The sequence below is a fragment of the Nycticebus coucang genome, chromosome 9 (genome assembly GCF_027406575.1).
Source record: "Nycticebus coucang isolate mNycCou1 chromosome 9, mNycCou1.pri, whole genome shotgun sequence".
In the NCBI taxonomy this organism is placed as follows: Eukaryota; Metazoa; Chordata; class Mammalia; order Primates; family Lorisidae; genus Nycticebus; species Nycticebus coucang.
The window spans coordinates 65,687,256-65,714,172 of record NC_069788.1 but is presented as its reverse complement, the minus strand read 5'-3'; the positions used below and the strand labels follow the sequence as shown (position 1 = coordinate 65,714,172).

Below are 26,917 nucleotides of genomic sequence, written 5' to 3'. Positions count from 1 at the left end.
AAAGGCCCGAATTAAGAGACAAATGATATATCCACTATCGTCAAGAGGAATGACATGTAGGAATACTTATAGCAGAGGCACAGTTACTCCGCTGTATGTTACTTTAAAAGTACTTTATCAGAATACAAGGGCAATTCACACTGTTTTTAACCCATACACGGTTAGCATTTACTCTAAAACATAATCTCATGCAGTTTTTCTCTTGGGGAGTTTTTATTTTGCAGGTGTGACTTGATAAAGGTATCTGGTATCCTTGCCCTTTTCCCAAGCTCTGACTAACCAAAGTTACATCAATAGTTTCAAATGTGGCTTTAATGGAATGCTATTCACCTAGACCTTGCATGCTTAAGGTAATTGCTAAATGCACATTCTGGGGACTCTTCTCTGAAAGGGGAAGAAGATATCAAGACACTATTTTATAAAACAGTTAAGGCTGGGCGGCACCTGTGGCTCAGTGAGTGGGGCGCCAGCCCCATATGCCGAGGGTGGCAGGTTCAAACCCAGCCCCGGCCAAACTGCAACAAAAAAATAGCCGGGCGTTGTGGCGGGCGCCTGTAGTCCCAGCTGCTCGGGAGGCTGAGGCAAGAGAATCGCCTGGGCCCAGGAGTTGGAGGTTGCTGTGAGCCGTGTGACGCCACGGCACTCTACCGAGGGCAGTAAAGCGAAACTCTGTCTCTACAAAAAACAAAACAAAACAAAACAAAAAAAGTTAAGGCAAAAATTTTTTTTTCTTGAGACAGAGTCTCATTGTGTCACCAACAGTTCACAGCAACCACAAACTCTTAGATTTAAGCGATTCTCTTGCCTCAGCTTCCCAAGTAGCTGGGACTACAGGTGCCTACTTCAGTGCCTGGCTGTTTTCTTCTTGCAGTTGTTATTGTTTAGCTGGCCCAGGTCAGGTTTGAACCCGCCAGCCCCAGTGTATGTGGCTGGAGCCGTAACCACTGTGTTATGGGCGCCAAGCCAGTTAAGGCAACTTTTGATCTACTTGAAAAAGATTAAATTATATTTCACCTTGAGACTATTATCACTAATGCAAAAGTTTTGTAAAAAGGCAGTGACTTACACTTCCCAAAATTTAGGAATGACATCCAAAGGACAAAAGATAACTTCATTACCACCAACGTGGTCATTAACAGTGACAATGGGTATTCTGGCAATCTGATCAAGGTATTTTCATGTGGTTTTGCCACCAGCCTTTGCACATTGTGTGCAAGTGCAGAAAACATTCTGTCAATGTCCCTGTTTCTACAATGCTTACTTTTGCCTGCCCATATGCCAGTTATTTATCTATTTATTTATTTACAGAGTCTTACTCTGTCACCCAGGCTGGCATGCGGTGGCCTGATCATAGCTCACTGCAACCTCAAACCTCTGGTCTCAAGTCATATTCCTGCCTCAGCCTCCTCAGTAGCTGGGACTATAGGTGTGCATCTCCACACCCAGCTATTTCTTTGTTTAGAGACAGGGTCTTGCTATATTGCCTTGGCTGGTCTTGAACTTCTGGCCTCCAGCAGACCTCCAAAGTGCTGGGATTACAGGCATGAACCATCACGCCCAGCACTCCAGTCATTTAAACCAGAATGTGCTTCTCCAAAACAACTGCAGCTGTAACTAAGATGCATTTGTTTTAAATATACAGAGCTGTCTGGAAAGTATCCAGCCATTGTTAACACTATTTTCCACATTACATGGCTGGATGCTTTCCAGACAGCCTTCAAGATGTAAGGTAGGAAAAGAAAAAAAAAAAAAAAAGATGTAAGGTAGGTATCAGAATATCTTCAACAAAACAAATCATTCTAGATTAGGATGTTGCCTGGCATGACAGCTCTGTAATTCTGAAAGCCTACAATTTGAGCTGGTCATAGAAAAAGGCATATTCGTTAATGACATTAGTCTCATTTATGAATAAAGTGTACACCCAATCTAGATATCCCACAGAAGGAAAGCTGAGTGCCTTCCTTGTATAAAAAGCAGATGAAGACCAAAAGGAAAGTCTGTCCCACAAACTGATGTAGGGTTCCATGCTGATAATCAGCAAGTTTTCTAGGCAGCTACTGCTACAAGTGGGGTATTACTATAGTTCTCAAGTCTTGAGGGAAAAGAAGATAGAAAAGAGACAGGGAGAAGGAGCAATCTAGCCTAGGGTCCCCATTATAGCTGCAGGGCTTCAGGAGGCAACAAAGTTTTCTAGCTGGAAGGTACATGAAAAATAACTTTAACAGTAACTTAGAAATACATGGGAAATCAAAAGAAAAAAAGACCTCCCTCAGGTGAAGAAGTATATCTGTCTTATTAACGTAACAACAACTACAGTGGGGAAAAAGACTCTGATGCAGGGACTGTGTCTAAGTTGCATCACCCTGGATGAAAATGACCTGGTGCAGCGAGTTTAGTTTGAATGATTCTTCAGCAATTACTAGAGCCACGGTGCCCTTTGCATGGAAACTCCAAATCCTCTATAGGACAGAAGATTTGAAATAGTACAGAGTTAGCCGGGCGTTGTGGTGGGCGCCTGTAGTCCCAGCTACTCAGGAGGCTGAGGCAAGAGAATCCCTTAAGCCCAGGAGTTGGAGGTTGCTGTGAGCTGTGTGAGGCCACAGCACTCTACTGAGGGCCATAAAGTGAGACTACAAAAAAAGAAATAGTACAGAGAAGGCTTTCATATGCTGTCCACCAGTACTCAGTTATAAAGTCCACAAAGAAACAGAACTGGTGAGAGGAACAACTGTGGAATTCCTGACTTCTTTAGGGAGTGTTTGTCCATAATTTGCATAAAAATATGACTTGTCAAAATCGGGATAAAATTTGAAACAAGAAAAGTGGAACAACAATCTGGTATTTTTAAGGCAAAACAATAGAAATCTCTTTAAATAGATACTTTATTATACCCACAGGCGATAAAATCCCAGAGCTACTGTTAGGCACGTAAATACAGATCCTGTAAGAAAAAAATAATTGAGAGTACTATTAGTTCTAATAACAGTTACTTGAGGGAACATCTTTTCATTAAGAGCACACACACTCATTCACCTAATCCACCAAGTAAATAAAGAAAACCTAAAAACTTATATTGCTCACTGATATGCCATATTCCACAAGACACCTACCCCTTGAAATCATTATCTTCAAAGTACAAATGTATCCAATACTCAAGAAAACTTTCCTATAAAAGTTTAGAATCACAAAAATTCTGTGGTCACATACTTCAATGTAAGTAGCAAAATTTCATTGTTAAATACTACTGTAACTTTAAAATATTTGAAATAGTGGCTAATTTGGGGGGAGAAAGTACATGAATATTCCTTCTTTCCTTTTTTTTTTTTTTTGAGACAGAGACTCATTTTGTTACCCTCGGGAGAGGGCCAAGGCATCACAGCTCACCTCAAAATCTTGGGCTCAAGCGATTCTCTTGTCTCAGCCTCCCAAGTAGCTGGGACTACAGGTGCTCACCACAATGCCTGTCTCTTTTTTAGAGACAGGATCTCGCACTTGCTCAGGCTGGTCTCTAAAATGCGAGCTCAGGCGATCCACTCACCTTGGCCTCCCATAGTGCTAGGATTACAGACATGAGCCATCGCGCACGGTTTCATAAATTTGCATAAAAGTATGATTTTTTTGATTCAAAAATTCTTTTGATTCAAAATTTGTCAATTTTTTGATTCAAAAATTCCAAAAGCTAAATAACTCCTCAAAAGAAGTGTCACCAATTTTTTTCTCAGCCCTCCCCGATTTTTTATTTTTTTTGAGTGTCACCAAGTGAAGCAAAAAGATTAGAACTCAAACACCTTCCATTTTATCCACAAAATATTCCATCTTGAATTTCACTCAAATCCCAAATAACTATAATTATAATATCTTATCAAATTTAAGATTCTACCATTTTTTTGTAGTTACATCCTCAATTTCAGAGATGTTAAAGTATTAAAAAAAGCATCAGAACCAATGAAACGCAATTATGTGTCACTGAGTTATTTTATAACTTTATTTTTTTTCGGATTGTTTTAAATACTTATATAAAATAGCTTACCTGCTAAATATTTAATATTATCAAGCTTGTGCGACTCGAGCATGGTTTTGAGGCCCGCAACCTCTGTCTCTATCTTCCTGTCTGTCTGGGTGAGGGCCCGATCTTGCTGGGCATGCTTTCAAACAAAGTCACAGCGTTAGACGGTGGTGGGTACTGTGCCCTCTGCTCTCCACCCTCAGGTACCTCCCGACAGGGGGCAGAAACAGGCAAACCTGGGTAAGACTAAGGAGGCCCTTGTGCTACCTGTAATCTCTCTAGGCCTCAGTTTCTTTCTGTTTGAAAAAAAGGAAACAAAAATATCACTGGCTGTGCCTTCACATCACATTGTAATGTGATGATCTACATGAAAAGGCTTTTCCAAGCTATATGGTGCTCTACAAAATAATACAGTGTTATAAAGCCAGTCTGCTCTCAATGACCATGTCTCATCCTAAAGACTCCTTAGTGAAAGGCAAGCAGTAAACTCAAAAATGCTTCCAAGAAATGAACACAGCCTTAGGTAATCTACAAGCAGCAGTGCTGGTCTTGACGCTATTGCTAATCACATTTTTAAATGCTTTCTTCCTTCACACAAACATCAACTATTTCATTAATGTAAGGCTTGGCTATTAAGGGCCAATTTGTGTCCTTCCCCACATATAATACAGTTAAAGTAGGTATGTAATTAATCCCTAAAAGGCAATGAGCTTGGATGATGTTACAAAGGGATTGCATAATGTACTAATGCATAAAAACACTGGGAATGTTTCACTGAAACTTCTAAAGCAGCTCAGTAGTTCCCTGGTAGCCACCAAGGCAGGCAAAGAATAAGGAAATAAAAGCCTGGATGAGGAGAAAAATATTCCAGAGATATTTCTCAGTTTTCCAGCATTCTCTCATGGAAACTTGTTGTGAGTTTCAAAGGTCCCAGTAACATAGTATGGAAAAAAAGTAATGCATGCCATAAACTAAAAATATAATAAGACATCTCCATTCCTTGCTATTCTTCAATTACTAAAATTTAATATTTTTTGTTCATTAGCAAAAATAAGCTTTAAGTTTAAATTTTTCATTAAGATAATCAAGTATATATATATATATATATATTTTTTTTTTTTTTGTAGAGACAGAGTCTCACTGTACCGCCCTCGGTAGAGTGCCGTGGCATCACATGGCTCACAGCAACCTCTAACTCTTGGGCTTACGCGATTCTCTTGCCTCAGCCTCCTGAGCAGCTGGGACTACAGGCGTCCGCCACAACGCCCGGCTATTTTTTTGTTGTTGTTGCAGTTTGACCGGGGCTGGGTTTGAACCCACCACCCTCGGCATATGGGGCCAGGGCCCTACTCACTAAGCCACAGGCGCCGCCCAATCAAGTATATTTTTAAGCATAAAAAAACCCTATGACAGGTCACTTCTTGGTATACCAAAAAACTGAAAGCAAGGATCCCCAGAGATATCTGCACGTCCACGTTCACAGCATCATTAGTCACAAGTGCCAAAAAGTAGAAGGAACCCAAGTGTCCACCGACAGATGAATGAACAATTATGGTGTACACACACAACACAGTACTGTCCAGCCTTAAAAAGGAAGGATGTCTTGTCATTTGCAATGACATGGATACATCTTGAAGACATTATATGAAATAAGCCAGCCACAAAAAGACAAACCCTATATGATTCTATTTATATGAGGTATCTACAGTAGTCAAATTCATACAGACAGACAGAATAGTGGCTGCCAGGGGCTTGGGGAGGAGGCAATGGGGAGTTAAGTGTTTAAGAAAAACAGAGTTGGGCAGCGCCTGTGGCTCAGTGGGTAAGGCGCCGGCCCCATATACAGAGGGTGGCGGGTTCAAACCCGGCCCCGGCTGAACTGCAACCAAAAATTAGCTGGGCGTTGTGGCGGGTGCCTGTAGTCCCAGCTACTCGGGAGGCTGAGGCAAGAGAATTGCTTAAGCCCAGGAGTTGGAGGTTGCTGTGAGCTGTGTGAGGCCACGGCACTCTACCAAGGGCCATGAGGTGAAACTCTGTCTCTACAAAAAAAAAAAAAAAGAAATACAGAGTTAGTGTTTATGAAATACAGAGTTAAGGACAGCGCCTATGGCTCAGTGGAGTAGGGCGCCGGACCCATATGCCAGAGGTGGCGGGTTCAAACCAGCCCCGGCCAAAAACTGCAAAAAAAAAAAAAAAAAAAGAAATACAGAGTTTAAAAAAAAAAGAGAGAGAAAAGAAATACAGAGTATCTTTTTTGCAAAATAGAAGAGTCCTGTGATGGATAGTGGTGATGGTCGTCCCAAAATGTGAACACACTGAACTACATGGTTAACATGATAATTTTTATGCTGTATATATTTTAGTACAATTAAGAAAAATCCCGTAACGCTAATCTTGCATCTACACTTTTTAATACATTGTTACAAGTAACTATACATGGGATGAAGCAAAAACGGGTAAAATGACAAAGAAAAGTCAAAAGTCTCATTTCTTACCAATGCTACTATTTCTGTTCTTAATTCCAGCAGCTTCCTTTCGTTCAATGAATACTGAAACAAACACGTGACACGGGTCAGATCCTGATCTACTGCTCTCCCTTCCCCTTCTCTGGTGCCTTACACATTCTGGTCTTAGCACATCCTAGAATACATAACACCAGAAAATCATCTCTGAGATGCAGCCGCCTCTCCACCTCTTTCCTTTATCTGTTATTTGAGGTTTCTTATTTATACTCACTCATTCCTCCACTATCTGGTTTGCCTTCTGTCATCTGTTACCTCTCTACTGTGCTATACACAGGGCTCTCTTGGAGAGCCATTATTATGGCATTCTCCAAGGCCAATTTAGAAGAATACTGTGTCAGATGATTTTTAGCTTTGAAAGGGTTGAAAATGGTGGAGAGCCAACTCAGTTTAGGAGCTCTCCTATTATAACTACCAGCAAAACAGGTTACTACTTGAGGCTAAGACAAAACGTAAGACAGACATAAAGTTGGAGAAAAATAGCTGCAACGGATACTATTCTATGACAAGACACTGTGTTGTGATTATAAAACACAACTAAATATATAAATATAACACGCTAAATCATCATGTTGTTTTAATAATAATTTTTAAAAAACTACTTGGGCATAGTCACAATTCAGTGTTACTGAAGGACTAACCGATTCTACCCAGAATTAAAATATCTTGCCTTTGGCTATTAATTTCAATGAAAAGATTCAGTGCAGACATATCTCTTTAGTAGTGGCCATTAGTGTATATATGTGTGTATGACAAAGACAGGGTCTCACTCCATAGCCCAGGCTGGAGTATACTGGCATGATTACAGCTCACTGTAACCTTGAACTTCTCGGCTCGAACAATCCTTTCAGCTCAACCTCCCCAGTCCTTAAGACTACAGGCACACATTACCATGCCCAACTAATTTTTAATTTTTTGTGGCGATGGGGTCTTGTTATGTTGCCCAGGCTGGTCATCAACTACTGGCCTCAAGTGATCCTCTCACCTCTCTCTCTCTCAAAGTGCTGGGATTACAGGTGTGAGCCACTGTGCCAACCCAGGCATTAGGATTTAATTGAGCAAACGATAATCTGAAATTGAGATGAAGAATTTTGAATTTTAAGATCTATGTTAACACTGTAATGGGGGGAAGGTTAAAGTATCTAGACATTTTCTAGCTATGAAATGTTCTCCTGGTACTAACATGGGGATAAAGTATAAAAGCAGGATTGCTTAGAAGTAAAAAAAAGAAAAACAAAAACAAAAGAACCCCCAAAGCCCCCAACTAAGGACAGTCACAAAACTAAAGAACAATGCTCTTTAAAATGTCATGGTTTCAGACCAGGAGAGTGCTATGCATCAGATCACCATTAGAGGGCGGCGTTAACCTGGATTTTTCGCACCTTTCCACTATAGTCTTCGTGAATTCAACATTGATTGATTCACCAACAAGAGAAAAATGCCTGAATCTTGACATTGTTGTGATTTGTAAAATAACATCTATGTGGTTCTATCTACCCACACTCCAAGAAAGTTTACATGCCATAATGCTTTTGAAACTGGCTGTAAATAGCACCAGATAATTTAATTGTAACTTTACCAAATAACTCATCAATGCTTGCTACACATATATTAGTGGTGTAATATATTATCACTCTGAGCTCCGGAGTAATCTAAATTTAGGCTTACCAAGGACAACTCCTCAGTTAGGTTAGTAAATCACATAAATTCACAGGCTTTAATCTATGTTCATGTCCTATAATTTCCCAAGCTCCTACATGTATTTCTTCCCGGAATGGTAAGCTACAGGCATAGTCATCTTCCTAAATCAGGTGAATTCAGATTTTTCCTAAGCATATACCCTATAAAGAAAAAGGTAACCAGAAGTAATATGCTCGTGGTCATTAAATATTTTAGTAATCTGAGGTGATTTAATCTTCATTGTTGAAAATTGTTTTATTTATTTATTTTTTTTGTAGAGACAGAGTCTCACTTTATGGCCCTCGGTAGAGTGCCGTGGCCTCACATAGCTCACAGCAACCTCCAACTCCTGGGCTTAAGCAATTCTCTTGCCTCAGCCTCCCGAGTAGCTGGGACTACTACTACTACTACTACTAGTGCCACAACGCCCGGCTATTTTTTGGTTTCAGTTTGGCCAGGGCCAGGTTTGAACCCGCCACCCTCAGTATATGGGGCCGGCGCCTTACCGACTGAGCCACAGGCGCCACCCTGAAAATTGTTTTAAAACTAGAATGAGGAGTAATATGGCCATAATAATTATCTGTGTATGATGAAGCTCAACTTAGTTCTTAAAATCCAGTGGCAGTTCCAAAACACAATCAAGTTACTTGTTTGAGTTACAATATTAGCTTTATTTATCATTATAGCACATTTTAATTAAAAACAAATTGTGAAAAATGTGAAAACAACGAACAGGTATAAGTACTTATTTTCCATTATGTGTATTCAGTTTTGCATTAGAGAAAATGCTCCATCTGCCCAATTTCTCATTAAGAATAAAAATGTATCTAATGTTACCAAATCTGAATAAAGCCTGAGCAAGAAGACAGATGAATATCCACTGGGAGTTAAAAATTAGAGGCAACCCAACACATATCCTTTATTAAAACACTCTACTTCTCATTGTATTTAGAAGACAATACAGAAATATTTAATCTTGAATTTCATTGTAGAATTTCATATTACTTAATTTCATATTCTTTAAGACTGAGATAATCAACTTAACTTTTGCAAGATTAGGGCCTGTGAAGATTTAAGTCAGTTTTAAACAGATCAAGACTAAGTTTAATTTCTTTATTAATGTCTATGTAAAATATAATCTAGTATTTCGGAAACAAAAAATTCAAACTCGATTTGACTAAGATTTAAATGTCACTTTTGAAAGTGTCAAATTTAAGCTCTAATGCAAATTATAATCATCAAAGAAAAAACTGTCTAACACTGATAACTGGCAAATATTTAACAATACCTGTGACTTGTATATAAACTTGGACTTAATGGAGCATTCCATCCTGAAAAGAAATTAATACATAATCTATTTTTAATAAAGGAACATACCAATTCTTTTACTCTGCTCTTTTCTAGATTGAAGTCTAACTTGGTATCTGTTCGGACTTTGATCACTTCATCCTAGTAGGAAGGCAAAAACAACAACAACAACAACAACAAAGAGAAATCCAAAGTGAGAAATGCAAACCCTCTCAGGCTGCTCTCCCACCTCTATCACAGGGGAGCCAGCCAGAGAGGCAGAGCCCATCGCTTCCAGAGACGGGCCTGTCAATATCAGAGACAGACATGGTCAAAGCCACGTCTAGAGTCAGCCCTGTCTTAGGACTGCTCACTTACTGATACAAATAATCCCTTTTTAGGTTTAAGCCAGTCTAGGGTGAGTTACTGTTGCCTTTAACCTCTAGAGTCCCTGTGGAATTTATGAATAAAGTTATTCCTTAGAAAACTTTGAAAAACAAAAATGAACTCAAAGAGTATCTGATTCTAGTTTATTTATTTTTTTTGTAGAGACAGAGTCTCACTGTACCGCCCTCGGGTAGAGTGCCATGGCGTCACACGGCTCACAGCAACCTCCAGCTCTTGGGCTTACGTGATTCTCTTGTCTCAGCCTCCGGAGCAGCTGGGACTACAGGCGCCCGCCACAACGCCCGGCTATTTTTTTTTTTGTTGTTGTTGCAGTTTGGCCGGGGCTGGGTTTGAACCCACCACCCTCAGCATATGGGGCCGGCGCCCTACTCACTGAGCCACAGGTGCCGCCCCTGATTCTAGTTTAAATAAAGCCTTTTCTCTGATACTCATCAAAATCTTTTAATATCAATGTACTGTCTACCAAAAAAAAAAAAATACCAGCTGGCATAGTAAGCATTTAAAAATCATATTAATTCTCTAAAGATGGTCTTTATTTAAAAAGTAAAAAAAAAAAAAAAAAAGATGGAGTTTCACTCTTGCTCAGGCTGGTCTCAAACTCCTAAGCTCAAGGATCTTCATGCCTCAGCCTCCTAGAATGCTAGGATTACAGGCATGAGTTACAGCGCCTGACCTAAAGATGGTCTCTTTTAAGAGAATCCAAGGGATCCTTCAATGTGACTACTTTAGAAAATTTTTGACTTAAAAATTACTTGCTCTTAATACACAATTTTTTAAAATGAATTTAGTTACAAACATTAATAATTCATTCATTGGCTCGGCGCTTGTGGCTCAAGAGGCTAAGGCGCCAGACACATACACCTGAGCTGGCAGATTCGAATCCAGCCCAAGCCCACCAAACAACAATGGCGGCTGCAAACAAAAAAAATAGCCGGTGGTGTGGCGGTCACCTGTAGTCCCAGCTACCTGGGAGGCGGAGGCAGGAGAATCACTTGAGCCCAGGACCTGGAGGTTGCTGTGAGCTATGATGCCACAGCACTCTACCCAAGGTGACAGTTTGAGGCTATGTCTCAAAAAAAAATTGAGTGTGAAATGTTTGTATAATATACCTCAAAAGTACACATTGGAAGATTTAGCTAGGAAGTTAATGAAGGAATTATTTTTTTTTTTTGAGACAAGACCTCAAGCTGTTGCTCTGGGTAGAGTGCCATGGCATCCTAGCTCACAGCAACCTCAAACTTCTGGGCTCAAGCAATTCTCCTGCTTCAGCCTCCCAAGTAGCTGGGACTACAGGTGCCCACCACAACACCCGGCTATTTTTTGGTTGCAACCGTCATTGTTGTTTGGTGGGCCCAGGCTGGATTCGAATCCGCCAGCTCTGGTGTATGTGGCAGGTACTTTAGCTGCTTGAGACACAGGCACTGAGCCTCACACACAATTTTTAAAAACATAATATATATCTGACATATTTATTAAGTTTATATATTACAAACAAGTCAGCAAATAGAACCTTACCGTTACTTGTTGTTTTAACTGATGTAGTTCAAGTTTTATTTTCTGAAAGTATATTAAAAAGAAAAAGTCAATATGTTCAAAGTTAAGAAAATGTAATTTTAAACTTGGTATATAAATAAACTTGGTAATCAACCAATATTACAACATGTATTTATGTACAAGTTCAAGTTCTTTCCTCATTCAATAGAACTTGACTTCATTTAGAACACAGTATCAATTGAATAGTGGTAGTATAATACATGTGTGTATTGTGAAATCCGTTTTATTTCACCTTGAAGATTACATACAATTGGTAACAAAATTAATTTTTTAACATACACATCTGCCTTCAGAGATCCTGCCTTTTTTTTTTTGAGACAGAATCTCACTTTGTCTTCCGCAGCAGAGTCACAGCTCACAGTAACCTCAAATTCTTGGGCTTAAGCAATTCTCTTGCCTCAGTCTCTTAAGTAGCTGGGATTACAGGTGTCCACCACGCCTAGTTTTTTTTTTTTGTTGTTGTAGTTGTCATTGTTTTTTAGCAGGCCCAGGCCAGGTTCGAACTCACTAGCCCCGGTATATGTGGCCTTCGCCCAAGCTGCTGACCTTGCTTTTTTGAGTACTTCCTCTGAGTTTTCTATTAACTAATTTTGTTCTTAAATGACCAACTTCAAGCACAACTTGAACAGTTGTAAACTTTATCATTTTGCTAAAAGGTTTCTCAGGAGGCTAAGATGGACAGGCAGTAAATGGCCTTCCCTTATGGGACTTTGAACAGGACTGAAAATAAAAGGAAGATGCATACGTAAAGCATCCTTATGTAAATACTGATCCCATACATCTCACTTAAAGAATGAAATTAATATTTTGTAGCACTTGTTCATAAAAACCAAAAACTGGAAATAATCCTAGTATACAACACAATAGAATCATGTGGGATATTCATAGAATACTATATAGGCAATGAAAAAAAACGATCTATCGCTGTAAGACACACTGCATGATTCTAGCAAAAGAAGTTCTAGAATAGGCAAAACCAGATAATGGTGCTATCAGCTGACACAGGCTTTCTTCTGTGGGAGGCAGTTACAGGGTTCTGGACACTGGCAGTCTTCTACTTCCTGAGATGGCCAGGCTCGCACACTCCACGAAAATGCACTGAGATGCACACTTAGGTGAACCCTTTGTGTATGTGTGTTATATCTCCAAGGCACAACAGGACAAACTTTCAAGTGTGAGTGGCTCTAATTTTACCTCATTTTCTGCTCTGAGGGCTGAAAATTCACTCTTCTCCAAAATAATCATATCTTTCTTCACATTAGCAATCTGAGACATTATTTGCTGAAGAGTGATCTCCTAGGAAAGGAAAAACAAAACATATAATCTAGTCTATCCCAGGAAGCCCACCTCTTACCATCTCTACCTTCTATCATCTCAGTGAGAAACCAGAGGAATGAAGATGAGTGGGAAGGTTCAGTAAGGTCAATCCTCCAGTTCTAACTGAGAAAAAAGAGAAGAATAAAAACAAACATTTGGTGTCATCACCAAGTGAACCACAGTTAAAAGGGTGGGAGTCTAAGGACTCCAGAACCTGATCCTATAATTCCGGCCATAGCTCCATTTATTACAGGATGTTTACCTGGAATTGTCCGTCTTGAAGCACAGGGAGCTTTTAAGTTTAAAGATTCAATAAGAGTTGACTACATAGCTTTTGGTAAGTAATATCTGCCTCTAAAATCAAGTATAGTTAAAAATTACTGTTTATATTTCAACCAAAGATTGTCTAAAAATTACATTAATGCATTACCACAAACAGGACCCCACATTCAGGTTTCTTAATTTGCTAAACCACCAAAGCTAACCTGCTGCATCTTGGTGACCATGTCTTTGTAGACGATATCCATGTTGGCCTCCATGATCTTGACCAATGCTGACACAATGATTTCTGCTTGCTGAGTAGTAAACCCTGAGCAGGCATACAAACAAAATCAAACATGCTCAGAAGGTATCATGTTTGTAATTAAACAAAGATTCACAGAAATTTTTATTTTCTTCTTTATAGTTCTCTTTGTTGCATAAATTTTCTTTTATTTATTTATTTTATTTTATTTTTTTGGGGGGGCCGGGTCTGGGTTTGAACCCGCCACCTCCAGCATATGGGACCGGCGCCTTACTCCTTGAGTCACAGGCGCCGCCCTGTTGCATAAATTTTCAATAGTGGTTATTATTTCTTTAATTTTAAAATGTTAGAAAATAATTTACTTAAATAGAAGAGGCTCAATTGTTTTATATCCAGCATGAACTGGTCAAATCCTTGACTATATAAATAGATTATTAGTTGACTTAGTTAATATTAAAAGACAAGATCCAAGTTCTTTCATCTTTCCTCCACAGTATTCTTCAGGATGTGGGGTGGAGGGCAAACTGGAAAAAACATAAATTTTGATACTCAATAAAGGATGGTGACTTAAAGTACAGAGATTCAACTAAGCAATGTTGCTGTTTTTAACAACTTAGGATATAACTCCTATTTCACATAAGAAATTCTAATAAAAGCTTCAAACTGAGTGCTTGGAAAGTAATTCTATTAAATGATCTCATTTATAAGAACTTCAGATGATGGTGGGATCACACCTATGGTGCATCTTACAAGGGTACATGTGAAACTTACTAAATGTAGAATATAAATATCTTAACACAATAATTAAGAAAATGCCAGGAAGGCTATGTTAACCAGTGTGATGAAAATATGTCAAATGATATATAAAACCAGTGTATGGTCCCCATGATTGCATTAATGTACACAGCTATGATTTAATTAAAAAAAAAAAAAAAAAACAGAAAAAAGAACTTCAGAAGAATCTACTGATTTGTGTTTAATAGTGTTTTTTTTTTTTTTTTTTTGTAGAGACAGAGTCTCACTGTACCGCCCTCGGGTAGAGTGCTGTGGTGTCATACGGCTCACAGCAACCTCTTAACTCTTGGGCTTACGCGATTCTCTTGCCTCAGCCTCCCGAGCAGCTGGGACTACAGGCGCCCGCCACAACGCCCGGCTAGTGTTTAATAGTGTTTTTAAAAAATAACATAGTAATTAATATAATTTGTTTGGATGAGATGAAGCATGGGACTATAATTAATCAAAAATATATATATATATATTTTTTTTGGCCGGGGCTGGGTTTGAACCCACCACCTCCGGCATATGGGACCAGCACCCTACTCCTTGAGCCACAGGCGCCACCCCAAAAAAATATTTAAAGGAAAAGAAAACAATGTCCAAAGACCTACTCCCATCACTTCATTAAAAATTCTTTAATTTTGGCGGCTCCTGTGGCTCAGTGAGTAGGGTGCCGGCCCCATATACCGAGGGTGGCGGGTTCAAACTCAGCCCCGGCCAAACTGCAACAAAAAAATAGCCAGGCGTTGTGGCGGGCGCCTGTAGTCCCAGCTACTCGGGAGGCTGAGGCAGGAGAATCACCTAGGCCCAGGAGTTGGAGGTTGCTGTGAGCTGTGTGACGCCACGGCACTCTACCGAGGATAAAGCGAAACTCTATCTCTACAAAAAAAAAAAAAAAATCTTTAAGTTTTCGAATCTATCATAGTTTAATTTTGTTTTTGAATGTATAATACACATCAAATTTACTATCATAACCCTTTTTCACTGTACAATTCAATAGCAGTAACTACAGTCAAAAATCCTTTAATCATTCAACATATGTATCATGCCCATCTAGAAAAAAAAAACACCCAAAACATTAACATTGTTTAGCTCTGTAGTTCTGAATTTTTTTTCTTTTCTGGCCTCCTAATTTTTTGAAAATGCACATCTTCTGCAAATTTTAAAACTTTATTAAGAAGAGTTCATGGCAGGCCAGGCTTAGTGGCTCATGCCTTTAATCCTACCTAGCACTCTGGGAGGTCAAGGAAGGTGGAGTGCTTCAGCTCAGGAATTTGAGACCAGCCTGAACAAGAGGCTTGTCTTTAAAAAAAAAAAAAAAAAAATAGCTGGGTGTTATGGTGGAGGCCTATAGTCCCACCTACTCGGGAGGCTGAGGCAAAAGGATGGCTTGGGCCTAGGAGTTTGAGAATGACATCATGGCACTCTACCCAGGGCAACAGAGTGATATTCTGTCTCACAATAAGAAGAAAAAAGATTTAAAGGGTAAACATAATTAGGTTTAGCAATTGTAAGATGACAAACAGAAACTCAAAGAGAAATTATGATAAAATAAACTGCAGAGCCATGTAATTTATAACCACCTTTGAAAGGAGAAAGGAGTAAGAAAATGTTATAAAGTAAAGCCTGAAATCTACAGACTTATGAGATACAAATTATTTTTTTTACATAAATGAGAGAACTGGATTCAAACAGGGTTAGTGAAATTATAAAGATGTAGGAAGTTTCGTTGATCAAGAGTCACAGCTCTGGATAAAGAAAGCGTAGAAAGGTCCTTCCTGGCCTCATGCTGAGCCATCATCTCTGCTACTAATCACTCATCCATGGTGGATGAACAGCCCCTCCCCACGCTCTACTCTTCTGTGGCCAAGAAAGATGAAATCATCCATGGGTCAAGGTTTAAAATCAAGAAAAAGTAGGAAGACTCCTGCTTATCAAGGTAACTTTACATGCCTTCCATCTCACTTCTACTTTGCTCTTTTGAACTCTGAACTGAAAGAAGTTTTTGTGAAAAAGGCCTAATGTTTCAGGTTTGACAAAAAAAGCTGTGAAAATTATTATATAGCATACGACAGTTTTTCCAACGTGCATTCATGCACGTTATTCATTTTAGTATTCAAAAATATCTCTGGAATTCTGATTAGACCCACGAGCAAATGGAAACTGAGAAGGGAAAAGGGTTTCCTAAACTATGTGACCAGAAGTTGGCAGAGCAAGGCTTGAACCCAGAGATGCTGACTCCCCCACTAAGGCACTGATTCACTCCACCACTCTGTCCTAAGCACGAAGGCACGTCTACAGAGGGTAGGTTTTCTGGTAAGAACATGGACAACTGGACCAACAAATATACCATGGAAGTAAAAACACGGGTACATTTATTTCACAGGCATCATCTATGCTAGTTTGAAATTCTGATTTTGAGAATCTATGTGTCACAGTATAGAGAATTATAATTGGTGTGTTTGTCCAAATATGATTAAGTGTAAGAATGTTCCCTACATCGTAATGCACTTTGAATGAATGCCACATACACCAGAGCAATCTTTTACATTAACTCAACAGCAATAAGGGAGAATGTGGGAGGCAGACTGACTGATCTCTGCAGGGCGCCTTGCCTCAATCCAGGGCCAAGTGCCCATACGTGCCATCCTTGGGGGCTCATCAAGACCAAAAATGAAAGGAGCCCACAGGCACCTCAGACAGGGGAAAGTCGATAAGACCATTGAATCAGCAGGCAGGCTGGCTGAGCCCTTTAAACTCTCGACTGGCAGTTAGATTATAGAGAATCTGGCTTGATTGCCTTGCGGAGACCATATTTGTTTTCCCCTCCCCCTTTCCAAATACATTATCCACCACTGTTGACAACTCACTACCCTATGTTCCTGATTACCCAGACTTTTCCTCTTTACCCAATCTTCCTGGGGGCTTGGGATTCTTCTAATCCTATTTTAGAATTTTAGCACCTTTACATTTTGCTTCTATGCTCTGTGTTAGAGATCAATGAAAGGTTTCTGAGAAGCCTCTCTCCAGGCTTCCAGACTTTATGCATTAAGTTGGTGTACAGTCTCATTTCCTCAGCTGGTTTCCCCCTCTTGACTCCCAACCCAGGTCGGGGCCTACAGGGAACCCTGACAGGAGAATGTTAGCATGATTAAAAAAGAGAGAACAGGGCGGCGCCTGTGGCTCAGCGGGTAGGGCACCGGCCCCCTATGCCGAGGGTGGCGGGTTCAAACCCAACCCCAGCCAAACTGCAACAAAAAAAATAGCCGGACGTTGTGGTGGGCACCTGTAGTCCCAGCTACTTGGGAGGCTGAGGCAAGAGAATAGCCTAAGCCCAAGGATTTGGAGGTTGCTGTGAGCTGTGTGACAACCATGGCACTCTACCGCGGGCGATAAGGTGAGATTCTGTCTCTACAAAAAAAAAAAAAAAAGAATAAATCTAAAAATAAAAAAAAAAAAAGGAGAGAACACAGCATGTTGAAATTATCAAGAATTGATACTCAGTAACATTTTAATTTCACAAGACTTTAAAAAAGCATTAAAATGCACAGTACTAAAACTGTCACTTCTGTGCTTCAGACACAGTTATAGAAATCATTCCTCAGCTTTGCTAACTTCTATCTTAATTTTTACCTATCACACTATACTTCCATGGTGATGTTATGAGTACAAAAACTTCACTTGCACAAAATGTATAGGATAAGTCTCCATTGCATTAGTAAGCAAAAATATCCTTAAGCAAAAAATGAGAACCTACAAAATGGAGACTGATCAAAAGACTGCTTTATAAGTCAAAGAGAAATACAAAAAAAATCAAATAAAACCATAAGAGGAGGGACAGTTTGTTTATAGAGTTTTCTAAGGTCCCGAGTGACCAGAGACAGAGGATTACCATTTTCTTCAAGTAGGCACACTAAGGCATGAGTGTCAAAGTAGAGCTTCCGAATCCCAGAAGAGGTGAAGTCTCTCCTTTTGCGCTCTAGCTGCAGGTACCCAGCAGACAAGCTCAGCTCTAGGATGGAAAGGAGAGCGACTTTAAAACAGACAATGCTAAATCAAAGCCACAGACACCATGGGGAAGTAAGCAAACCCTGATATCCCATCTGGTATTACATAACAGCTTCACTCAGACAGAATTCACACAGTGTGCGATTCACTTGTCTGTGGTATGTTTAGAGTTGTACGATTCCACAAGCAACCACAGGCCATTTTCCATCACCCTCAAAACAAACTGTACCCTTCAGCTGTCACCTTCCAATTCCCAGCCCTTCCTTAATTCCTTCACCCTTCTTGTTTCTATTGTTTGCCTACTCTGGAGACTTCATATACATGGAATCAGTATGTGTCCTTCTTTCTCCTAGCATGTTTTTGAGGGTCATCTGTGTTGTGGCATGTGTCAGCACTTTTATATTTCTGAATAACAGTCCACTGTATAGCTATATCAAATTGTTTACCCATTTATCAGTTTGAAGGACACTCGGGATGTTTTTACTTCTTAGCTTTTAGTGGCTGACTGGCCATTTGTATATACTCTTTAGAGAAATGATGGTTTGAATATGTCCCCCAAATTCCTGTGTTGAAAACTTAATCCCAAAGCAACAGTGTTAAAAGGTGGGACCTTTAAGAAGTGATTAGGTCAGGAGGGCTCTACCTCCCCGTGAATGGGTTAACGCTGTTATCTTGGGAATGGAAGTTCTGACAAAAGTATGAGTTTGCTACCTGGCTCAACACCTCCTTCTGCCTTCTGCCATAGAATGATACAGCAAGAAGTCCTTGGCTAGATGCAGTTCCCTCAACCTTTCCAGCTTCAGAACTTTAAGAAAGAAATTTCTTTTTTTTTTTTTTTGTAGAGACAGAGTTTCACTTTATGGCCCTCGGTAGAGTGCCGTGGTGTCACACAGCTCACAGCAACCTCCAACTCCTGGGCTTAGGTGATTCTCTTGCCTCAGCCCCCCGAGTAGCTGGGACTACAGGTGCCTACCACAACGCCCGGCTATTTTTTTGTTGCAGTTTGGCCGGGGCTGGGTTTGAACCCACCACCCTCGGTATATGGGGCGGCGCCCTACTCACTGAGCCACAGGCACCGCCCAAGAAAGAAATTTCTTTATAAATCACAAATTTATGGTATTACACAAAACACAACACAAAACAGACTAAGACAAAGTCCTCTGTCCATTTTTTTTTTTTTGAGACAGAGCCTCAAGCTGTCGCTCTGGGTAGAGTGCTGTGGCATCACAGCTCACAGCAACCTCCAGCTCCTAGGCTCAAGTGATTCTCCTGCCTCTGCCTCCCAAGTAGCTGGGACGACAGGTGCCCGCCACAACACCTGTCTATGTTTTGTTGCAGCCATCATTGTTATTTGGCGGGCCCAGGCTGAATTTGAATCCGCCAGCTCAGGTGTGTGTGGCTGATGCCTTGGCTGCTTGAGCCACAGGCGCCGAGCCCCTCTGTCCATTTTTAACTGGGTTGTCTTTTTATTACTGAGCTTAAGAGTTCTTTATATATTCTAGATACAAGTTCCTTATCAGATTATGATTTGAAAATATTTTCTTCCATTCTGTGGGTTATCTTTTCACTTTTTGATAGCATCCTTTGAAGGACAAAAGTTTAATTTTGATGAAGTTCAACTGATCTGTTTTTTGTTGCTTGTCCTTTTGATAGCATACATTAAGAAACTACTAGCCGGGCGGCGCCTGTGGCTCAGTGAGTAGGGCACCGGCCCCACATGCCGAGGGTGGCGGGTTCAAACCCAGCCCTGGCCAAACTGCAACAAAAAAAATAGCCGGGCGTTGTGGCGGGCACATGTAGTCCCAGCTGCTCGGGAGGCTGAAGCAAGAGAATCGCGTAAGCCCAAGAGTTAGAGGTTGCTGTGAGCCGTGTGACGCCACGGCACTCTACCCGAGGGCGGTACAGTGAGACTCTGTCTCTCCAAAAAAAAAAAAAGAAACCACTAGCTAACATGGTTACATTATGATTTACACCCATGTTTTCTTCTGGGAGTTTTGTAAGTGTTAACTTTGATCCATCTTAATTTTTGTGCGGTAGGTGTGGTAGTGGGTTCAGCTTCATTTTTCTACATGTGGATGTCCAGCAGAGCCGGTTTGCTAATTTTTTAAAGAAATTTTTGATCTTTAATCATAAGAAATATTGGCCTGGAGTATTATTTTTTTGTGATGTCTTTGCAAAGCTAATCTTTAGACAGATGTATTCTAATAATTCTTTTGTTTTGAGACAGAGCCTTAAGCTGTCCCCCTGGGTAGAGTGCCATGACATCACAGCTCACAGCAACCTCCAACTCCTGGGCTCAAGTGATCCTCTTGCCTCAGCCTCCCAAGTAGCTAGGACTACAGTTGCCTGCCACAACGCCCGGCCATTTTTTGGTTGTAGCTGTCATTGTTTGACATGCCCAGGCTGGATTCAAATCTGCCAGCTCTGGTGTATGTGGCTGGCACCTTAGATGCTTGAGCTACAGGCGCTGAGCCTATTCTAATAATCTTTACAGTATCTTTTCTATGAATTTTTGTGCATTTAGCCACAGATTCAATCCTTCTGTAAAATTCTTGTTTCAAGGGATCCATTTGAGAGAGATAGTATATGGTATGTTTTCCTACCTTTTGAATTTTGTAACTACTAAAATTGTTTTTTCTTTTTTTAAATGGGGACAATATTTGGGTTGCCAATTTTCAGTTTTGTCAAGAAAAGATATTTAAACATAGCTGCTTGCTATTACTATTATACTACAAAAAGATATTTTGACATCAGAAAGAAAAAAGTTGGACAATCTAAAGAATCTTCAAATGAATTTAATAAACTTAGCTATAAGAAAATCTTGCTACATATTTGTCATTAATTTTCTAAATTTGCCATAAAATGGCACAGTCTGAGGTCCTGTGTTGTAGAAAAGTTGTAGGAGAGATAAGAGCCATCTATTAACTCAAAGATCAAAGGCTTCCTCAGTAGGCCCCCCAATCCTTCACCCCTCCCTCCTTCCCTTTTTCTTTTTTTTGAGACAGAGCCTCAAGGTGTCCCCCTGAGTAGAGTGCCATGGCATCACAGCTCACGGCAACTTCCAATTCCTGGGCTCAAGTGATTCTCCTGCCTCTGCCTCCCAAGAAGTTGGGACTACAGGCACCCGCCACAACATCAGGCTATTTTTTGGTTGCAGCCGTCATTGTTGTTTGGCGGGCCCAGGCTGGGTTCGAACCCGCCAGCTCAGGTGTATATGGCTGGCACCTTAGCGGCTTGAGCCACAGGCGCTGAGCCCCCCTTTCTCATTTTGAGACAAGGTCTTGCTCTGTTGCTGGGGCTAGAGTGCAGCGGTGACATCATAGTTCACTGTAACCTCCAACTCCTGGGCACAAATGATTCTCCTATCTCAGCCTCCCTAAGTAGCTAGAACCACAGGCACACATCACCAGGCCTCCCTGATTTTTCTATTTGTTTGGTAGAGACAGGGGTCTCACTATGTTGTTCAGGCTGGTCTTGAACTCCTGGCTTCAAGCAATCCTCCCACCTCAGCCAAGTGGTAGGATTATAGGCATGAGCCACTATGCCTGGTTCCTAAACACTTAAAAAGAAAATTGCAGCTAAAAAGCAAAAGTGTAACACTGGAGCTGATGCTTCACTATAGTCTGCAGCACTCATTCTCAACCTATTGGAAGCTTGGGGAGGGAAGTAGTTGTGGTTATGGTAACCATCAAGATAAGCCCAAGAAGGGCGGCACCTGTGGCTCAAGGAGTAGGGCGCCGGTCCCATATGCCGGAGGTGGCGGGTTCAAACCCAGCCCCGGCCCAAAACCACACACACACACAAAAAAAAGATAAGCCCAAGAAATGCAATAATCCATATTTGTATCAAGTACTGTTTGTAGACTGACAGAATATAAAATGTAATGACTCACGTGTCTGTGTGTATGATGGTAAAAATGGGCCCTAAGATGCAAACAACCACTGCTCTATAGAATAAGATCCTTGAGCAGGCATACAAAGCCCTTGCTATTTTAGCCCACATTATCCTTTGAGCTTTCTTTCTGGCCACCTAAGCTATTCTATTTCCTGCACTTGTATCTCTTAAGCATAGTTTGCTCCTATATCCGACTGTTAAACTGTAAGCATCCTGTTTTTTTTTTTTTTTAATCCTTTTTCATTTGACAATTTCCTAACTACACATTATGTTCCAGGCATGCCATTTTATTTACTTTATGGCTCTCTCTGCTACTTACACCCAGGTTAAGGGAGCAATAAAGACTGTTTTCAGCTGTGTTCTCGGCTCAGTACAGACAGCTGTCATAGCATTTATTACATTACTTCCTCATCAGTATCATCTATTTGTTCAAGCTGCCCAACAGAAGATAGCCTTACTCATTTTGCAGGCTAGGAATATTTTTTTAAATTGAACTATAATGACTTCTAAGATCTGGATTATGAGACTGTCTAGAAGAAAAAGTTGGTTATCATCTCCTTTCTCCTCTTCACTTTAGTTCTTTCCTTTTCACATAAATGAGCTCACTTAAATCTGGTACCTCTGTTTTCATCATTTATTTCTAGTTCTGAGATTAGAATTGGCCTACATGGGGAGAGACTCAGAATGTCTGCCCAACACAGAAACAGACCTAGCTTGAGAACAGTGGTGAGTGGCCAGGTGCAGTGGCTAATGCCTGTAATCCTAGCACTCTGGAGGCTGAGGCAGATGGATTGCTCCAGTTTATGAGTTCGAGACCAGCTTGAGCAAAAGTGAGACTCCATCTCTACTAAAAACTAGCCAGACATTGTGGCTGGAGTCTATAATTGCAGCTATTTGGGAGGCTGAGGCAAGAGGATCACTTGAACCCAGGACTTTGCGCTTTCTATGCGCTATGACGCCATGGCTCTCTACCCAGGGCACAGAGTAAGACTCTGTCTCAAAAAAAGAAAAAAAAAAAAAAAGACACGAAACAGTGGTGAGCGAATGTACGAGTGAAAGCATTTCTCAAGGGGTCCTCCTTGACCACCTCACCCTTATTAGAACTCTGCTGGACTGTCCTATGGGACAGGGGGCTTTATAAGCCTTTCTGAATCTGGAAAGGCTTATAAAGAATGACAGGGTTATTCTAGTCCCAAATTCCTTATTTCCAGTAACAAAATAATCATTTATGTCATTTAAAACGAACAACCTCCTCATCCCTACCTGCACTCACACATTTACGAACTAATCACGTGATTACTTTCCTAACTAGGCAAGAGCTAATAATATCAATTTGGATGCTACAGATTTTTTTCCAACATGATTGGAACCAGAAATAGCAAGCTTATTTCGAAGAAATATTGCCTTCTGAAAAGTAGAGAAATGGGTTGGCTGCTTCCCACCAGGCACTCCAACCCCAGCTACTGGAAGGAAATACTATCTTGCCTTCTGTCAAAGGGCAATACCAGAGAATGGAGCAAATTTCCTGAACTCCCACTGACAATCAGGAAACAACTGAGCTAAGAGGTCAGGGCAATTGAGTTCAAGAACTCATCCTAGAAAAAGTGCTACATATCTCACTGCAGAATATCACTACGGTCACCTTTGAAATACTCCTCTTGGGAAGCTACATACCAATCACACCAATGCCAGTATCTAGTCCATCCTTCAAAGCAATTTTTGAGCTCTTTTTCTAGAATAGCCATCAGTGCTGTCCTTGTAGGAAGTCTGACAATTTAAGTTCTTGAACTCATCCTAGACAAAGTGCTACATACCTCGGTGCTGAATGTCACTATGGTCACCAAACGGCCAAGGGAGTACTTCGAAGGAGAGTGTAAGTGATATTGAGTAATGAGGTGTGGTAGTATTTTTTCTAATATGAGTTCAGGAATTTAACTGTCCAAACTTGTAGGTTAACATGCAGTATGCAATTTTCCTTTTGGGGGACCTTCAGCACATCTAAAGTATATTAAAATCCCACAATGACAACAGAAGCACAAAGTTTGCCTTGGACAGATGAGGAAACCAAATACAAATTTCATATTCTTAACTTCCATACTGAATATCTTGCATACCAAACAAACGAATGGCCAAACAGCATACATAACAGTGTTCTTAGGATCTTATGTGTTTTTAACCTTACTTTCTTCATGTTTAGATACACAACTTCTTATCATTGTTCCAACAGGTTTGTAGTCTAGGAGTGATAGACTATATATAATACAGCCTCGGTGTGTAGTAGGCTGTACCATCTAGGTTTGTATAAGTGCACTCTAAGATGTTCACAAAAGAAATCACCTAATGACACATTTCTCAGTAAGCGAATGCCTTAAGAAACTCATGACTATATTTAATTAAATGCTACCTTTTCAGTGAAACCGATTCTGATTACGATTTCAGTTCACAAGTGGGTAAGCTCCTACCTGACAGGTATAATGTAGAGATAAATGGCAAACCTCCTGGGTGGAGGACTCAACTGCAACTGGGATGTTACCTAACAAACCCTTATATTAATCTAAAATTTCAAAATGTAAAAAAATAAAAAAAAGGAAGAAAGAAATGCAATTCCCTCTGAACATAAAAAAATTCACAAGTGGAGGCCCACTCTACTTTGCAACCCTTACCCCATTTTTTCCTCTATCAAATTATGTATATATAATATATATATTTACATATAAATTATACATACACACAGGCGTGTATTGCGTTTCCTATGCTAGAATTCACCTCCAGAGGGAAAAGATCTTGTTGACCAATACACCCACATACGTAGAAAAGTTCAGAGACAGAGTAGGCTCTAGTGCTCCACGAATGAATCAATGAATTTGTTAGAGTTTGCAATCAAATTGTAATACAATCCCTTCCTTTCCTAGAGCTTCGCTCCTCAAATCTGCATGCCTCCTGCACACCCGTGTCACCCCTTCACCTCTGAGTGGCTGACAGGCTGCACAGCTGACGCCCAGGCGGTAGACTCTAAAAATGTGCGTGCACCACCTCACCGGCCACCACGCGCCGCCCTTAAATACTTGGGTCAAGAAATTGCGCCTGGGATTCCCAGGAATTCGGCTCTTCTAGGCAGATGAGACTTGGCTACCGTGGCCCAAAAAGGCGGGCCCAGACCTTCACCCGAAACGCCGCGAGGACGCTGGTGACCTCGGCTGACTCGACCTCCCGGTCGCCCGGTCTGCCCTTTGCGAGGCCACACCTCCCGCCCGGCCCTGCCGACCCTGTCCCGCAGGGCGAGCCCCCTTCTCTCCCCGCCCGGTCCTCACCTCTCCTGCAGAAAGCGAGGGCGGCCGCCGGGCCATGGCAGAGGTGAAGGGCGCCGGCGGTACCTGGGACGAGGACCGGCTGGCACCTCCAGACGCCGCTGCGCCCGCCCGGGGGTGCAGCGGGGCCGAGGCGCGAGCGCTCCCACTCCCGGGGCGGCCGGCGAGGGGCGGCCGCGGCCAGCCGCGGGGAGGGCACGAGCAGGAGGAGGAGCAGCGGAGAGGCACGTGACGCGCCGCCGCGGGCCGCCGGGGCGCGGGGGCGCAGCGCCCCCAGGCCGACCCAGAGCGCGGAGAGACCGCGGCGCGCCGGGGTTCCGCGGCCACTCGCGCTTCCGCTGCGGCCCGCGGGCAGAAAGAACAGGAGCCGCCGGCGGCCGGGCGGGCGCTTCGGCCTCTCGCCTGTGAGCGAGCCGCAGTCCATCCCCGAGCCGGTCACTAGCCCGGGCACACGTTCATGGCGCTGGCGTGCGGCGCCGGTCACGCGCGGGCCGGCCCGAGTCGGACGGCGGGAGCGAGCGTGGGCGGCGGCGCCGGCCCGCCTTTTCCTGCCCGGCGTGCGGGCGGGGCTCCGGGCGCGCGCGCGCGCGCGCTGCGGGGCAGGGCGGGGCTCGCTCGTCTGGGGCGCGCCCAGGGGACCTGGCTCCCGCCGAGCACCGGCGGCGCGCGACCCCGCCCGGCTACTAAGCGACCGCGAGGGACCAGGAGGAGCCTGGGGACACTCCCGGAACTAGAAAGAGCTTGTTGCTGCCTTGATTTATGTATTCATTACTCTGGCATTAATTATCCCGGTGCCCTTGGGAGTCCTGAGAAAAGTCCCTGACCAACAGGCAACCCTAGATTTTACGATTAACTGTCGTCCTAAGTCCTCCAAAGTATGGTTTGGGGGTACATTTTAAGAAATTATTAACAGGGCTGAGAGAACGGCGCTTTCATAGTCAGGACGTTTATTTTTTATTTATTTATGTAGAGACAGAGTCTCACGGGGTCACCCAGAGTAAGAGTGCGGTGGTTCTCATAGCTCCCAGCAACCTCACACACACACTTGGGTTCAAGCTCCTCTTGCCTCCGCAGTAGCTGGGACTGTAGGTGGCAGCGACTACACCTGGATGGTTTTTCTGTTTATGGTAAAGAGGGGGTCTCAGTCTTGCTCAAACTCGGCTCTGAACTTCTGAGCTCAAGGGATACACACCTCGGCCTCCCAGAGTGTTAGGATTACAGATGTGAGCCACCGCAGTCGGACCACAACCAGTGTGTTTAAAGGCTAAACTTTCAGAGCTTTTGTTTCCAGAGCGCGATAGGCACGATAAAGTTTCAGTCTGAGAACTTAAAACGTAGGGCGTGGATGTTAAAATGAGACCTGCTGGTATATTTAAAACTAGGAATATTTAGTGCGACGAACTTCCTGAATGCCTATTACTCCAATCACAATTACTGGTGCTTTATGTAAGCACGGAAGATGTTTGTTGGATGCATAAAACACCGAGCTAGGAGTTACTTAAAAAAAAAAAAAAGGAAAAGAAACCAAACCAAAAATCCAAATTGAGATTGTTCTTGTCCTCCGGAAGTTGTTTTCTTTTAAAGCCATATGGGTACACATATGTGGTGGAAGAAAAATGTGTTATAAGCAATG

The 26,917-nt window shown here is 41.9% G+C and overlaps 1 protein-coding gene across 2 annotated transcripts; it reads right to left on the bottom strand.

Annotated features, from left to right (window-relative positions):
* Positions 1-2,864: 2,864 nt before the first annotated feature.
* Positions 2,865-25,836, bottom strand: MCUR1 (mitochondrial calcium uniporter regulator 1). 2 transcript variants are annotated; one of them, XM_053603512.1, is made up of 9 exons: positions 25,288-25,834; positions 17,967-18,086; positions 13,260-13,363; positions 12,652-12,753; positions 11,419-11,460; positions 9,586-9,657; positions 6,502-6,555; positions 4,031-4,145; positions 2,865-2,941 (listed from the first exon to the last, which is right to left on the bottom strand). In XM_053603512.1, exons 1-9 carry the CDS (start codon positions 25,706-25,708, stop codon positions 2,886-2,888), a joined length of 1,086 nt encoding a protein of 361 aa, XP_053459487.1. In that variant the 5' UTR covers positions 25,709-25,834; the 3' UTR covers positions 2,865-2,885. The 2 variants fall into 2 exon arrangements, with proteins under 2 accessions (XP_053459487.1, XP_053459488.1); XM_053603513.1 differs by lacking the exons at positions 2,865-2,941; positions 4,031-4,145 and adding an exon at positions 4,173-4,302 and having other exon boundaries at positions 25,288-25,836.
* Positions 25,837-26,917: the final 1,081 nt, after the last annotated feature.